This window comes from Elephas maximus, chromosome 8 (genome assembly GCF_024166365.1).
Source record: "Elephas maximus indicus isolate mEleMax1 chromosome 8, mEleMax1 primary haplotype, whole genome shotgun sequence".
NCBI lineage: Eukaryota > Metazoa > Chordata > Mammalia > Proboscidea > Elephantidae > Elephas > Elephas maximus.
The window spans coordinates 32,003,912-32,020,888 of NC_064826.1; the positions used below are offsets into that span (position 1 = coordinate 32,003,912).

At 37.5% G+C, this 16,977-nt stretch overlaps 1 protein-coding gene across 1 annotated transcript in view; it reads right to left on the reverse strand.

The window, feature by feature from the left end:
- CFTR (CF transmembrane conductance regulator) overlaps nucleotides 1-16,977 on the reverse strand; it is a 210,231-nt gene that overhangs the window by 25,865 nt on the left and 167,389 nt on the right. The window contains exon 22 of the mRNA XM_049893700.1: nucleotides 7,731-7,982. Coding sequence (XP_049749657.1) covers nucleotides 7,731-7,982 — 252 coding nt within the window. The remainder of the gene's footprint in view (nucleotides 1-7,730; nucleotides 7,983-16,977) is intronic.

The window sequence follows — 16,977 nt, forward strand, 5'->3', positions numbered from 1 at the left end:
ATTAATCTAAAACAGGTTCCATATTTAGGTACAATCCTTGATCGATTTAAGCAAGAGTCAATCTCAGGCCTAATAATAAACAAGAGTCAGTTAAAAAAAAAAAAAAGAAACAGTTGTCATAGACTTGATTCTGATTCATGGTAATGATGTGTTGTAGAGAACTGTGCTTCATAGGGTTTTCAAGGCTGTGACCTTTTGGAAGCAGACCTTTTGGAAGGCGCCTCTGGGTAGGTTCGAACAGCCAACCTTTGTTTTTTTCTTTTATTGTGTTTTCGGTGATGTTTACAGCTCAAGTTAACTACTCATTCAAAAATTGATACACGTACTGTTTTGTGACATTGGTTGCAACCCCCACAATGTGACAGCACTCTCCCCCTTTCCATGCCATGTTCCCTGTATCCATTTGTCCAGTTCCTGTCCCTTCCTGCCTTCTTCTCCTTTTAGACAGGAGTTAACTAAGAAGCACGTTCCTCATGTGTGTTATTTTTTGTTTTATAGGCCTGTTTAATCTTTGTCTGAAAAGTGGGCTTCGGGAATGGTTTCAGTTCTGGGTTAGCAGAGCATCTGGGGGCCATAGTATCAGGGGTTCCTTTAGTCTCTGTCACACCAGTAAGTCTGGTCTTTTTTTGTGAATTTGAATTCTGTTCTACATTTTTCTCCCGCTCTGTCCAAGGCTCTCTGTTGTGATCCCTGTCAGAGTGGGCATTGGTGGTAGCCAGTCACCATCTAGTTCTTCTGATCTGAGGCTGGTGGAGACTCTGGTTCATGTGGTCCTTTAGTCCTTTGGGGCTAATATTTCCTTTTTTGTTTGGTTTTCCAACCTTTCAATTAGTGGTGAAGCACTTAACCATTTGTACCACCTAGGCACTCCTTGAATAAGCTTAGTGAACTATATATTCCCAGAGAAGGCAGCTTAGGAGGAGGCCTCAACACTCTTCAGTGACAACTTGGTCAATTGTCAAATCATATTCTTATACCCACCTTCACTGGCAAGAGGGGCATTCTGAGAAGCAGAAAAGATATTAAGGAAAAAAATCTATTCTTGTAACCTAGAGGCAGTAAGAACATAGCATGAGAGTGAGAATGCCATGTACTACATAGGGACAGCAGGTGCCACAGGTGACCTACATGGATCCCCAACTCCACATTCCGATTTTCAGTGCTGCTCCCAGCACCTGGAGGAAGGTGCTTTGCGTAGGATAGAACACTCATGCAGTCATTAACTGAACACTGAATAGACAGCCCAGCATTTAGTGGCACTGAATAAATGTTCATTTTCTTCTTCTTACATCATTCCTATTTCTTTGTATCTCTTGGCCTCTTTATGGCGTAGCTGAGAGCAATTGGTCTTCTAGAGCAGCACTTCTCATACTATTTATGGTGAAGGACAGTTTTTCATATTGTTTTGCTTTTTAATTTCCAGTTCACTGCAAGCCAGTACTTTAAAAATATAATAATTTTTTAAATGTTTACTCTCAATTTCTATACTTATCCTGTCATAGAAAAGTAACAGTTTGTAAATCTGGGCCTGTCCATGGACTACAAGAAATGTTTCAGAATGTATAACAAACTACAATAATAATAAGAAATCATTGAACACTTGTGTACCTGGTGCCCTACTAGGTCTTTGGGATAAGTAAGTAAAGAGTAATGAGACAATTGTCTTTCTAGCCATCATAAAGGCTCTACAGTAGGATTTCCACAAATGATTGTTCTCTGAGACAACTGAGAAACCCAGATTGACAAAATGTTATTCACAATACCCTGTTGAGTTTCTTCATAGTACTAATCATGATTGGTAATTATTTTATTCATTTCTTTCTTGATTATTGCTTGTATTTATCCCAAGAATATAAGTTCAACAAGGTCAGGCTAGTCTATCATGTTTTCCATTGAATTCTTGGCACCTGGCATAGTGGTTGGCTCATATAAGGTTCTCAATAAATGCTTGTTTGCATGAATTTAGGGACAGTTCTAGGATGCATGGATGGAGGGAGGGAGCGAGAGAGGGAGGGAGGGATGGAAGGAGGGAGGGATGGAGGGAGGGAGGGATGGAGGGAGGGAGGGATGGAGGGAGGGAGGGATGGAGGGGTGGAGGGGTGGATAGGAAGATGAAAGAACAAACTTAGTTGATTGGACAAACTGATTTGGTCAAGTTTCTATAATCACCAGATAACTCTTAATTTAAAATTTTTATGGAATTTCATATGCACATTTCCCCTTATCAATGAGCCTATGTTGCACAAACACATGTTCCATATGTCGTGATTTCTGAAACACAACTCTAAAGCTTTATACATGCAATCTGAATATGCCCTGGTCAGTGAAGCATGGGAGAAGAGAGGAGAACGGAAGTCCAATACAAGGAAGCGATAATGTTCTAAGGTCATATCAAGAATCTGTGACAAAAAGTACTCTGAAGTACAGATCCCTAAATAATTAGCCAGGGTTCTAATAACTAGGATAAATGACCACACCCGCTTTCCTCTAGAAGCATATACTGAAATTTTTAGAGACATCAACTTTTATATCGAGATAAGACTGGCTAAAGAGGCAATTTTCAAATCTTTTGTTCAGCTTTAAAGCTTTAGCCATTGCCTGGTTTCCTTATAGTACTGAACTGCTGGTTATGCATGTCTGACACCTTTTCCAAAGTGAGGAGTCTTACTGGTTCCTGCCTAACAAAGTCTTCTTGTTGTTTACGTAACTGGCACATAACAATTCCTTTCCGGAGATTTGTTTTTCCAGGCTTCTAAGTAATCTGTTGAATAACGCCAGAGTACTTCCTGCAAATAAGCTTTTAAGACATATCCTAATTCCAAGTCAGTGTTTTCTAGTAACTTCAGTGCACCTCCTCTCTGAGAATTTTGGATCAAGATAAATCAAAGCATTATCTGAAGAGTTAAACAGTGCTGAATTTGGCGCTAGTTGTAATTGCATTGTACCATGAATAGAAGAGTCTCAATACATCCCATTTAGTGTGTCTTGCTTGCCATTTTAATACTGCAACAGATGGAAAACTGCTGTAATTATTTTTCATCTCCTTGTGGTCTCCAGAAATCAAGATGCGAAATCTAGTGAAATTTGGATCCCCAAGGCAATTAAAACCGTACCTCTACTATAAAACAGAATAGTCCTTGTGAATATGCTCCTTTTCAACCAGTATAAATTACTGAATGATTCAGAAACTTTCCACCAATTTTTATCAAGACAGACAATGCCATATGCGTTTAACAAATAAAGGCACTTAGACATCTTTGCTGTATGATCTGAACACTTCACACAGTAATAAATTGTTTCTGGCATTTCTTCAGTATATTAAAGAGACTAAAATGGAGAAGGCAGCTAAGCTCATTCAAAAAAGTAGACCTCGAAGAACTATTAATTACCCATTTAATCAGAGGACTGTCCAGTGCTGTGATATAGGCAGTATACCCTCTGAGGCATTTTGATAAGTCCAGGTTTATCATGAAGGACCTGGCTCCAAATTAAAATTCCAGTATGTGTTTTGAGAAGAAAAAGAAAAGGAAAAGGCAAGGAGACAAAACTTGGGGGAAAAAAAAAAATTTTTTTTAAAGCTACTTGCCATTAAACAGATATATAGGTTTTATAAAAGTTGTGAAACAGTTGCTACGTTTGTCCTGCACTGACAATAAAATTTAAAGCAAAGTTTCTGTGAACTAAAGGCCTCAGGTAAAAGCAAGCCGGTAGTACATTTTCCCCTAAAGTAATTAGTATAGACGAAATGTGTTAATATACAAATAGAATAATTTCATGCAATAATATTGGCCTTTTCGTCTTTACCCATAAAACAAAGAAAACTGAAATCCATTTAAAATTAAGAAGGTTCTCATATAAGAACATTTATTTCAATGTATTATTTTCTTTTTCTCCAAGAAAATTAATTGTCCCACAGCTGAGCTTGCAGTGTTTTTGGATACCTGGAATAGTATACTAAATTTAAGTCTACTCCTTAATTTAGTGTGAGAAAATGTTTGGAACATCTTGTTAAGAGTTTGCAATTTGCTATTATAGGTTGAAACCCTGGTAGTGTAGTGGTTAAGATAGTTCAGCTGCTAACCAAAACGTTGGCAGTTCGAATCCACCAGGCACTCCTCAGAAACCCTATGGGGCAGTTCTACTCTGGGTTGGTTCACCACCAACCTTCTGGCTAGTAGTTGAGCACCTAACTGTTGGTGCCATGAAGGGACCTCCTTTATCCTTACTGTTCAAAATTAAGCAGGAGAAAACAGCACTATAAGGTATCACAAAACAAATACTCAAGCTGAGTTGTTAGATGAAACCAAACAACCAAACCCAGTGCCGTTGAGTCGATTCCAACTCATAGCGACCCTATAGGACAGAGTAGAACTACCCCATAGAGTTTCCAAGGAGCGCCTGGTGGATTCGAATTGCCGACTCTTTGGTTAGCAGCTGTAGCACTTAACCACTACGCCACCAGGGTTTCCTTAGACGAAAGCACATGTCATTTATACAACATAGTTTTGAGAATAACAACTGAAAAATGTTTACATTTTGAAAGACAGTATGCCACACCCTTCTCAAATGAGGTTTTATCTTTTTTCCCACATTTACTAGAACCATAAATTTCTTTTTTGCTCAACAAGTTTTCTTCTCCAAAAGTCTCATTCAATCATAGTGCTTTAATTAAAAGAGCCATCTGAAAGTGAAATACTCTGACTTCTACAATCCTGTGAATTCACTGGGGTTTAAACAACTTTTAAAGGCAATGTTTACTGCTTGCTTGTCAGTAAACACATTGCCGTCGAGTCAATTCTGACTCATAGCAACTCTACAGGATGGAGTAGAACTGCTCCATAAGGTTTCCAAGAAGTAGCTGATGGATTCGAACTGATGACCTTTTGGTTAGCAGCTGAGTTCTTAACCACTGCACCACCAGGGCTCCATCAGGGCTCCATAATAAATACACATGCATACAAAAAGTATCCTTTGCACACAACAGGTTCTAACTCCTGGCCTCACAATTCCTTGTCCTGTAAAATTCTAATGACCTTCATCTCCAACCCGTTTCAGTTTTGCAGGCACATCTTAAACCTCAAAATGAAAAATTTATTTCTAAGTTCTTGAAGTCTTAAGATTCTCCTCCTCCTCCTCTTACTCCTTTTCTCCTTCTAAGAGAAACAGTGTGGTGTGGTGAAAAAAGGACTTTGAAGTCAGACAGACCTGGCTTAGATACTTGCTTCCTTTCTTAATTGAACCCCAGTGTCTTCTGCTATGTAAAATACAGATAATATCATCTACCTTTGTGGTTATAATAAAATCAAATGTGATAACAAATAAAGGTCTTCAGACAGTACTTAGGATGTGGAAAGCACTCAGTAAGTACATTCCCTCTTTGAAGGGCAAGATCCATAGCCTTATGTGATTAATTTTTCAATTCCCCCAAACTACCTGGGGAGTGCCTTGCAATGACTAGTTACTGAACACACTTGGCCTGTTTTCTACATATAGGTTCAGAGCAAACGAAATGCCTGAGCATATCGATTCCCCCTGATTTTGCAGCAAATGAGAACTCTGCGAATTCTATCACTCTACTAGTGTTTGGTTCAATTTAATTTAGTGGGCAAGGGAGCATCAATAAAGCAGAGGGGTGGGAGGATGTCAGGAGGAGGGAAAACAAATAATTTACCAAAGCTTTCCACCTGGTCTATATCAGCCTATTTGTTGTTATTGTCTGTAGTTTGATGGCAGCACTTTTGACATCCATGGCATGGATGACCCATGGCATGGATGTGTAAAGCAAAGCGGACTAATTATGCTTTTCCCCATGCATGGGAAGGGCCAAAGCAAATCATTAATTTTGCACACTTTCAAAAAATAACTTTAACACTTCTCCAAGTTCTAGATGCTAATGAAGCAAAAATGTCAAAAATTGCAGAGATTTAATTAGGGCTCTGATATAACCCAAATATCCACAAACAGCCTCATTCAACTTCTTGTTGTTAGGGGCCATCAAATTGGTTCTAACTCAGAGAGACCCTGTAGGCCACAGTAGAATTGTCCCATAGGGTTTCCAAGGAGCAGCTGGCGGATTTGAACTGCCAAACTTTTGGTTAGCAACTGAGCTCTTTACCACTATGCCACCAGGGCATTCTACTAGGAGGGGAAAATTAAATCTAAAACCTGAAGTCTTTCCATTTATGCACATTTGAAACTCTCCTCTCAGAAAAGAAAAAAAAAAAAATCCTCATCCCAGTCTTGATGAGCAGAAATGTAATAGAAAGCTAATTTTTATGGTATGTGAACTTACATATCCTAACTATAAGATACAAGGGTAAGGTAAAATTTTAAGCCATTTTAGCACAGATGCACAGGAACTTTATATATATATGCATATGCATGCAGTGGTTAGGCATTTGGCTGCTAACCAAAAGGTCGGCAGTTCGAATCCACCAGCCATTCCTTGGAAACCCTATGGGAGAGTTCTACTCTGTCCTATAGGGTTGCTATACTTGGAACTGACGGCAACAAGTTCGGGTTTTTTTGTCATGCATACACACATATATATATTTCTAACAGAACATATATATTTTTTAACAGAAAATATCCACTACATTAAATCAATTTCCTAAAACCCTTGGGCAAATGCAGATGATGATAGTCTGTTCCTATGTCTGGTGTTAGAGGTGGTGTCCTAGCACCTTTACCAATAGCACTGCAACAGTTTAAAAAAAATTCTCCATTTGAAAGTAAACCACAAAGAGATGAAGTTTTTTAATTCAGCCTTCATAGGAGTTGGCTTCCATATTCTATCTCAATAAATTAAATAAGTAAAAACAAAAAATACAATATTCCTTACTACATTTATAATGTGGCCTAGAATAAGGGATCTGAAGACAACATAAAACTCTGTTCATAGAGCATAAAGTGTATGGAGAATGACCATCCCTTCTCCAAGAATCAATCCAAGAATTGGTAAATATTGAGTACCTTCTATGTGCTCGGAGCCCTGGTGGTGCAGGGATTAAGAGCTGACTGCTAAACAAAAGGTCGGCATTCGAATCCACCAGCTGCTCCTTGGAAACCCTATGGGACAGTTCTACTCTCTCCTATAGGGTCACTATGAGTCGTAATCAACTCGAAGGCAGTGGTACCCCCCTCCATGTGTTCATCCCTGTTCTGGGATCCATAATACTTAAAAAGAATTCACGTTTATTTTTGCTTAGTAAATAATTCTTGATTATACTCTCAGTACTTCCGGAAGAAAATTTAAACAATCTAATTTTTATATCTTGGCAAAAAGTCCAAACAAACTGAAAAATGCTGAGAAAAAATGTCACTTGTTTGAAAGAGTGTTAATTAGGTAAAATTTTAAAAAGCATGTATGCAGACAATAACAAAATATTTCTCTTATCTGAAACGGAAGATATTTTCAAGATGCGAAATTTAAAATATGTTATGATTTTGGTTTATATAGTGACTTCTTTAGTTAGTAACCTAGCAATTAATTAGATATTTCTGTCAGGCAGACTTCCATGTAAAATGAACCTATTTATACAGATTCAGAACTCTGCGAATTAAATTTCACATGAAAAATGCCGACTTCATATAATTTGAGGCATGTTCAATATTGGTCCTTATCAATAATAATAGTGTTATGAATGGATTCTGTTCATGCATTGCTTTAGGCTACTGGTATTCATTTATTGAACATGGGTCTAACAAAACAGGCAATGTTTAATACTCACCCTCTGGCCAGGACTTATCGAGAAGGAAATGTTCTCTAATATGGCATTGCCACCATCTATATATTTTGCTGTGAGGTCTTTGACAGTCATGTGACCCCCTGAGGGCCAGTTGTAATCTTTCTTCACGTGCTGGTTCTCAATAATCATAACTTTGGACAGCTGGCCATCCTTGGGTGGTTTGACAGATTTGGCAGGTTTACTTTCTTCTGTTGGCATGTCGATAAACTTAAAGATTCGGCTCACAGATCTCATCTGAAATCAAAGTAACAATATTTGATTTTTGTTTATTTAAGAACTGTAGGCAATGTCATAGTAAGTTTGATGTTTATTAAAAAATAACTTGCAATCCCCTAAAATCTTCTTTAAACCAAACAATGTTGTTGTTAAGTGCTGTCAAGTTGGTTCCGACGTATAGCAACCCTGTATACAACAGAACAAAATGCCGCCCAGTCTTGCGCCATCCTCAGGATCATTGCTATGTTTGAGCCCATCGTTGCAGCCACCGTGTCAATCCATTTCATTGAGGGCCTTCCTATTTTTCGTTGGCCCTCTATTTTACCAAGCATGATGTCCATCTACAGGGGCGGTCCCTCCTTATAACACGTCCAAATCAAACAATAATTTAGCTTAATTAGTAAAGAATGTCTGCCGTCAGCAATATGCTCTTTTAAGAACTATCTATAGGTGATCAGATCGACAACAGTAATTCAAAGGTTAGACAGGAAATTTAGGGGGCAGTGAGTTTATGGGGAAGAAACAATTCAGAAAAAAAGGGTAAGAATAGTTGCATAACTTGAAGAATAATCAATGTCGCTGAATTGCAGATGTAGAAACTAATGAATTGATGTATGTTCTGCTGTGTATATTCCCAACAAAAATAAAATAATAAAAAAATAATTTTTAAGATACTATGTTAGCTATGCATCATTGAGTTAGTTGTCAGATTTTTCATTGAATTAACAGGAAATCATTGGATATAATTAAAAGTTTAACCAAAGATAATTAACTATAACTTATATAAATAGGCTCTGTATAGACCTTTTCATTTTGGTGATCACTGAATTCTCAGTTATGCAAGCTACACATAAATAGCCAAACTACTCTTTAGGGAATAGATGATGTCAAAGGGAAAATTTTTTTTCTAATATGAGCAATATTGCACAATGTTGTACAACCAGTATGTTGTAATAAAAGGTACCACACCTCAAAATTACTGCTGAAGATTCTTGCCTTTCTCTTGGACTGCCTTAATAATAACTAACTACAATTCTGTATGTCAGCCTGGTGGTAAGTGGACTTTTGATGCTTGTTGTTCATGTTGTTGTTAGGTGCTTTCAAACTGGTTCCGACTCATAGCTACCCCATGTACAACAGAAGGAAACACTGTCCAGTCATGTACCATCCTCATAATCGTTGCTCTGTTTGAGTCCATTGTTGCAGCCACTGTGCCAGTTCATCTCATTGAGGGCGTTCTCTTTTTTGTTGACCCTCCATTTTACCAAGAATGATGTTCTTCTCCATGGATTGGTCCAGCCTGATAACATGTCCAAAGTACCTGAGACAGTCTCACCATCCTCACTTCTAAGGAGCTTTCTGGCTGTATTTCTTCCAAGACAGATTTGTTCATTCTTCTGGCAGTCCGTGGTATATTCCATATTCTTCACCAACACCATAATTCGAAGGCATCAATTCTTTTCCAGTTTTCTTTATTCATTGTCCAACTTTTGCATGCACACGAGGTGACTGAAAATACCACGGCTTAGGTCAGGGGCACCTTAGTCCTCAAGCTGACATCTTTGCTCTTTAACACTTTAAAGAGGTCTTTTGTAGCAGATTTTCCCAATGCAGTATGTCATTTGATTTCTTGACAGCTGCTTCCATGGGCATTGATTGTGGATCTAAGTAAAATGAAGTCCTTGACAGCCTCAATATTTTCTCCGTTTGTCATGATGTTACTTACTGGTACAGTTGTGAAGATTTTTGTTTTCTATATGTTGAGGTGGGATCCATTCTGAAGGCTGTAGTCTTTGATCTTCATCAGTAAGTGCTTCAAGCCCTCTTCACTTTCAGCAAGCAAGGTTGTATCACCTGCATATTGCAGGTTGTTAATGAGTCTTCCTACAATCCTGATGCCGTGTTCTTCTTTATATAGTTCAGCTTCTCAGATTATTTGCTCAGTATATACGTTGATATATATATACTATATCAATGTATATACTCAGTATGTATACTCAGTATATATCAGTATATACTGATATATATAGCATATATATATACTATAGCAATGTATATACTGAGCAAATAATATATATATTATTGATATATATATAATTGATATATATACACTATATCAATGTATATACTGAGTATATACTCAGTATACCACTATATATCAGTATATATACTTAGTATATATAATATCAGTATATACTTAGTATATATATATACTATATCAATGTATATACTGAGCAAATAATCTGAGAAGCTGAACTATACAATCCTGATGCCGTGTTCTTCTTTATATAGTTCAGCTTCTCAGATTATTTGCTCAGTATATACATTGATATATATATACTCAGTATGTACCAGTATATACTGATATATATAGTATATATATAAAAAATTTTTTTGTATACACTATATCAATATATATACTGAGCAAATAATATATATAATTGATATATATACACTATATCAATGTATATACTGAGTATATACTGATATATATATACAGCATATATATATATACTATATCAATGTATATACTGAGCAAATAATCTGAGAAGCTGAACTATATAAAGAAGAACACGGCATCAGGATTGTAGGAAGACTCATTAACAACCTGCAGTATGCCGGTGATACAACCTTGCTTGCTGAAAGTGAAGAGGGCTTGAAGCACTAACTGATGAAGATCAAAGACTACAGCCTTCAGAATGGATCCCACCTCAACATATAGAAAACAAAAATCTTCACAACTGTACCAGTAAGTAACATCATGACAAACGGAGAAAATATTGAGGCTGTCAAGGATTTAATTTTACTCGGATCCACAATCAATGCCCATGGAAGCAAAAGATCAGCAGTTTGAATCTACCAGCTGCTCCCTGGAAACTCTATGGGGCAGTTCTACTCTGTCCTATAGGGTGCTATGAGTCAGAATCAACTCCATGGCAATAGATTTGTTTGTTTGTTTTTTAATAGTTTAAATTCTTTATCAAGAACATATTTCTCTGGAAAATTATGACTTATTGAAATTTAAAATGTGATTTTAAAAAAGACTAGCATATAATAGGCACTCAATAAGTCCTTGAAAAAATAATGAATGATGGAATGAATATATAAATGAATAAATACAGTATTTTTATGCAAATAATGCACACCTTCTACATTTGATTGCCCACCACGCCCTCCCCCCTTGAGGCAGGTATTTTTGTAAGTGCCACAATGCCAATTTATTTTTACAGGTTGCTGTAAAAAAAAAAAAAAAATTAGCATTGTATGCTTACAAAAATACCTTGCAGGAGAGGGCACAGTTGGCAAACAAAGGTAAAAGATGGGCATTATTTGCATAAAAATACAGTAAATAATGAATTCTTTAAATTCTATTGATCCTGTTGCACAGCCCTCCCTGGGTGTTATTAGCTTAACAGAAAGAATTTTACTGTTTTTTGAGTATTAATAGTAATTATTGATGCAGGCTTTACCGAGTAAAGAATGTAACTAACCTTCTCCCTTACTATGTTATTATTATCTTATTTACATAAGGCTTAGACTATTAGAAATTATTCCTTTTATAAAAAAGAGGAGGGCAGATCTGCATCGGGGGCATTTCCTATTTCTATTTTTCATTATCATAAGATGAAGCAGGAAGAGTTCTTCATCTTTAGTATGGAATGATCAGTGGATGAAGCAGTGGAGTTTAGATAACGACCCTTGATTGAACATGAAAAGTTCTGTCTTAATTGCATTGCCCATTGTTCAGGAAGTTCTTTTTAGTGATTCTGTGCTTGCATTTCCTTAAACTTGAAAATATTTTCAAATTATTTTCAATAATTATTCAAAATTCAAGAAGAGAATCCTTGTAAGCCAAACTCCCTTTAACGGAAATAAAAAAGGAGCAAAACCCACACCCATCATAATAACTCTAGGTAAAGCAAATGGTGTATAACCACTATTTTTCCCACATGTGGATTTTAAATTCTGCACTATGGGTGACTTTCAGGGATTGCTAAATCCAGATTCAGTTATTCGTGACTAATTTTGAATTAAAACATATTCTTGCATTCCACTGTCATTCATTTTCACAGAGAGCTGCTAGTCTACATAAGGCCCAGAAGATAAATTAAAACTACCAGCGAGGTGAAGCTGCCAAAGAAATAGCTTAAATCCATTTAAAATATCTTATGGTCTTTATCTGGCATAAGAATAACATCAGTCTCTTAAAATGATTGAGGAGAATACAGAAATGTGGCTCATTTTAATAAAATAAAGACTGTCAACATTTCCTCATGTCAATTCTATGAGGAGTACTAAACTAGTCTTTGTTAAGCACTTTACTATGTCACGGAAGAGACATTATAAGTAACACCTCTCATGTTTTTTATCAGTTTTTTATTTTTGGTGAAAATATACACAACCAATTATACCCCCATTCAACAATTTTTATATGTGCGGTTCATTGACAATGGTTACACACATCACCCTGTGTCACCGTTCTCCCCACGTCTGCCCTTATTGTTTCACCACCATTAACTTAGACTCTCTGCCCCTTAAAATTCTCATCTGTGTTTTACAGTTACTGTTTTCCATTTGATTTCATATAGGTAATTCTTTAAAAGAGTGCAACACTCAAGGCTAACAGTTTTTATTTAATGAGACAAATGATTGTTTAGTTTAAAGATGATTTCATGGGATAGTTTTGGTTCAAGGCTTAAAAGTTATAAAACCCTTCATATTTTAATACTTCCAAGTAACCAATAAAACATTTAAATATTGCTAACTAAACTGTTCAAAATTATAGGCAGTGTTATTAGAAAATAAGAACGTTCAAAAACATTACATTGATAGCACTGAAAGGTGCATACTATCTTTTAGTCTGAGGATTTGTGTTTGAGCTTTACAAATGACAGCTTCCATTAGTGAGGCTCACCTCTGAGGGAATCCAGACTAATGTCGCAAAGCAAGACACCTTCTAATGACACATCTGGTTTTGATGCTGGTGAATGGAATGGAACGTTCCTATCAAATTTAGAAATGAAACTTTCCAACTCATCATCTTTCACAGAGTCTAGCTGCTTAAAGAGACTCCAGATCAGGCTATTATAGTTACCCACAGCATGGTCAAATATCCTTGACCAAGAACATGTTATCTCATCTTCACAATGGGCACTCATCCATAGCATAGGAGCAGCCATTCATTCAATGGGTTAGAACATTTTCAAAGGGAAAAAACAGGTGGCTAAACAGATACTTGCATTATGGACAGTCTTGCAGGCACTGAAATGCCACTACAGATAGATGTTGTGGCCAGATAATATTGTGAATTACGAGCCAATTCCTGTACCGCATGGGCTCTCCAGGCTTAACCAGCCTGGACAGTCTACCTCCACTGTCTCTGGGAGAAGCCACATTAGAACCAGAGCAGAGGAAATAAATTCTTGCCTTTTAAGTTTCAAAAACTGGCCGTTGAAACTCAAACTACAGAGATTAGTAGTTTTAAAGTTTTGCGACAGAAGAAAATTGGCTTTTAAGCTTTAAAAGCCAGAGCCAGAAGAACTCAAGGCACAATGACTATGCAAAATGGCAGACATAGACAAAGTCATGATGGATGAGAAGCAGCTCTCCTCCTCACCCCACAAACTGACTCAAGAAAGGCTACCTGTGAACGAGAGTAACAAGAGAGCTTAAATATCAGTTATTCTAAAAACAGATCTTGCCGTGCAACTGAAACCTGGCTGGATCCTCAAGTAGATTTGGGGGACTTTAAAAAAAATTTTTTTTTTTTTTTTTTAGAGCACCAGGAGCCCTGGTGACACAGTGGTTAAGTGCTTGGCTGCTAACTGAAAGGTCAATGGATCAAACCCACCAGCCGCTCCATGGGAGAAAGATGTGCCAGTCTGCTTCCTTAAAGATTACACTCTTGGGAACCCTATGGGGCGGTTCTATTCTGTCCTATAGGGTTGCTGGAAACCCTGGTAGTGTAGTAGTTAAGTGCTATGGCTGTTAACCAAAGGGCTGGCAGTTCAGAGCCACCAGGTGCTCCTTGGAAACTCTATGGGGCAGTTCTACTTTGTCCTATAGGGTTGCTATGAGTCGGAATCAACTCGATGGCACTGGGTTTGTTTTTTTTTATTTTATAGGGTTGCTATGAGTTGGGATCGACTCAACAACCAACTGAACAGGAATGGATTTTAAAGCATAAGAGGGGGTTTCTGGGTGATCCAAAATGGTAATGCGGTTGGCTGCAAACCAAAAGATTGGAGGTTTGAGTCCACCCAGAGGTGCCTCAGAAGAAAGGTCTGGTGATCTATTTCCAAAAAGTCAGTCTTTGAAAACTCTATGGAACACACTTTTAATCTGACACACAAGGGTCGCCATGAGTTGGAATCAATAGCAACTGGAAAACACACACACACACACACACAAAGAAGCCTGTGCTTTGATTCCAAGCTGAAAACCAGGAAAGAGGTGCACTTAAAGAAGCTTCCAGTGCCTGCCATGGTGGCAGCAGAGGGTGAACACAATGGCTTGGTACGTCTAGGCACAGAGGACATGACATAGCTTCAGATTTTCCTGTGTTTTCAGAATGGTGCTCAAAGAAAGCCAAATATTTTTGACTCCTCAAGGGAATGGAAGACGCTGAAAGAGAGCTCAGCTAGGGAGAGCTCACAGTCATGATAACAAAGGACAAAGACACAATCTACATGGACCATAGCCCTCTAGGGCAGCAAGTCTGCCCCACTGACAGGAAAGTCTCATTGCAGCCATCACCAGCTTTGGTGGGAGCACTTTTCTTAGACTTTGAGGAATATAAGATGAAGTCAAATGAGGCCCAGGCACTGAAATATTAAACTTACTTTACATTTGTAGAGAAGCAAATTTGACATAATTTGTATAGACCTCAGTGATGTTGAAATTTAGCCAAGATGAGGCAGGATTTTTGCTTGAGAACCATCCACTTTAAATTCTTGATTATATCATTTAAATTGCCATGATTCCCCTAAGCACACTGAGAAGGAGTCAGTCCTTAAAATTGAATCTTGTCTTTATAATAATGTCTAAAGATACTAATCTAAGCATCAGAATAACAAAGTCTTTTGGGAATGTGATGGTCTTAACAAAAAGATAGCTCCACAGCCTTATCTCAACCTTACTATCTGAGGGATGCAATTAAGTCACAAAGAAAATGATTCTTGATTTCCCTTTTCACTTTTTTGTTGATCAAGAGGGAAAGAAAACGGAAAGCTCAAAGACCTTTTCCACAGTAAGTCAGGAAACCAGGCTCTTCTCCCAATATCTACTCCATTTTCCTTCATCTTTTTGCTTATTTAGAAAGCATGAGATCAAAATTATGCATTAACATCTAAACCCCATGTCATAATATCTCAATAGCCACAATAATAGAAAATACATAAACTTCAGATCTGGCTGGCCACACCTATAAAGAGACTATCGGTTTAGTAACTGCTTATTAAGAGGAAGATTTCAAGAAACAATCGTGAAGAGAATCCTCTGAAAAACGGACAAAATACGAAAAACATCAGACATTTTAAAGGAGAAATTTTCAAAATGGGAATTACATAAAAGGGAGGGTTAAAGTAGTTTAAATCACAGAACCTTTCAGTAGGCCCAAACTAAGTGCTTTTCAGCACTGAGTAACACAGACCTGAAACCCAAGGCCACACGACAGAGACACTGGCATAACCTTTAGGTCATGCTCATAGACCGAAGAGGTAACGGTTATCATCAAACAGGCTCTCTGCCAAGAACATATTCTTCAAACTCTGCTCATCTCTCTGCTTCTATTGCTCATCATCCTAGAGCACATAAAAAATCAGTCAAGTAATATATTGCTATAAATTATTAACAGCCTAAATGAATTACCATTTTTTAAAAGCACATGACAGGCCATCAGTAAGCGCTTGGTGAATGTAACTGGGTCTGTGTGGTTTCCACTAAAAAAATCTTTCATAGGACATCTCAAGAATGAGTCTAAAACAGCAAATCTCAGGATTTTAACTATTTTCATACAATGTTCTCTAAGCATCTTAATTTTGAAACTTGTGGCTTCCTCAAAGTTCTCCGCCATTAAACACCATTCTTTAAATGTCTTGTAAAGATTTATATATGTATTATTGATTGGTATGTTGGGCAAAAATGATTTGCAGGTGGTCCATCAAGTCAAAAGTAAATTCCATCTCAGAGACCAGAGATCAGCAAACTATGGCCCATAGGCCAAATCTGGCCACACCTATTTGTTTATATATCGTCAACAGCTTTTTTTGCCTACAAAGGCAGAGTGGAGTAGTTGGTGCTTTCTAGAAAGTTTGCTAACACCTGCCATAGACTCACAGAAAACCATAGCTAAAATGAAATTTTCTTGCTGTTGGGTGCCATCGAGTTGATTCTGGCTCATAGTTATCCCATGTGACAGAGCAGAACTGCTCCATAGGGTTTTCTTGGTTGTAATCTTTACAAGAAGCAGATCACCAGGTCTTTCTCCAGTGCAGACACTGGTTCAAACTGCCAGCCTTTCAGTTAGCAGCCAGCGCTTAACCATTATACCACAAGGGCTCCTACAATGAATCTTACAGATTATCTAATCCAGTGATTCACAACCTTGGATATACATCATAATTACTTGAAGTGCTTTTAAAAATATAGACATCATACCCAGTCTCCCCACCGCCCCCAACCCCGCAACACACACACAATCTGACTGATATAATTGCTCTTAGTGGAGCCTGGGGAATCTGTACTTTTATAAAGTTTTCTCATGTGCTGCCAGTTGTGAACCTCTGATCTAATTCATTCCCTCATTGTACAAATGAGAAAATCTAGACCCAAGAAGTTAAAGTAACAGCACAAAGGCCAACAAATGTACCAACCTGTCTAGCACTCAAGTAATCCCTTAAGCTTCTCATATGACTCTTCAACTATTCCACACTGGAGAACTACACTGTGGTGCTTTCTTTCTCTTTGTTGTTTCTAGTAACCCACTGACTCAGAGTTCTTTGACCAGCTCTGA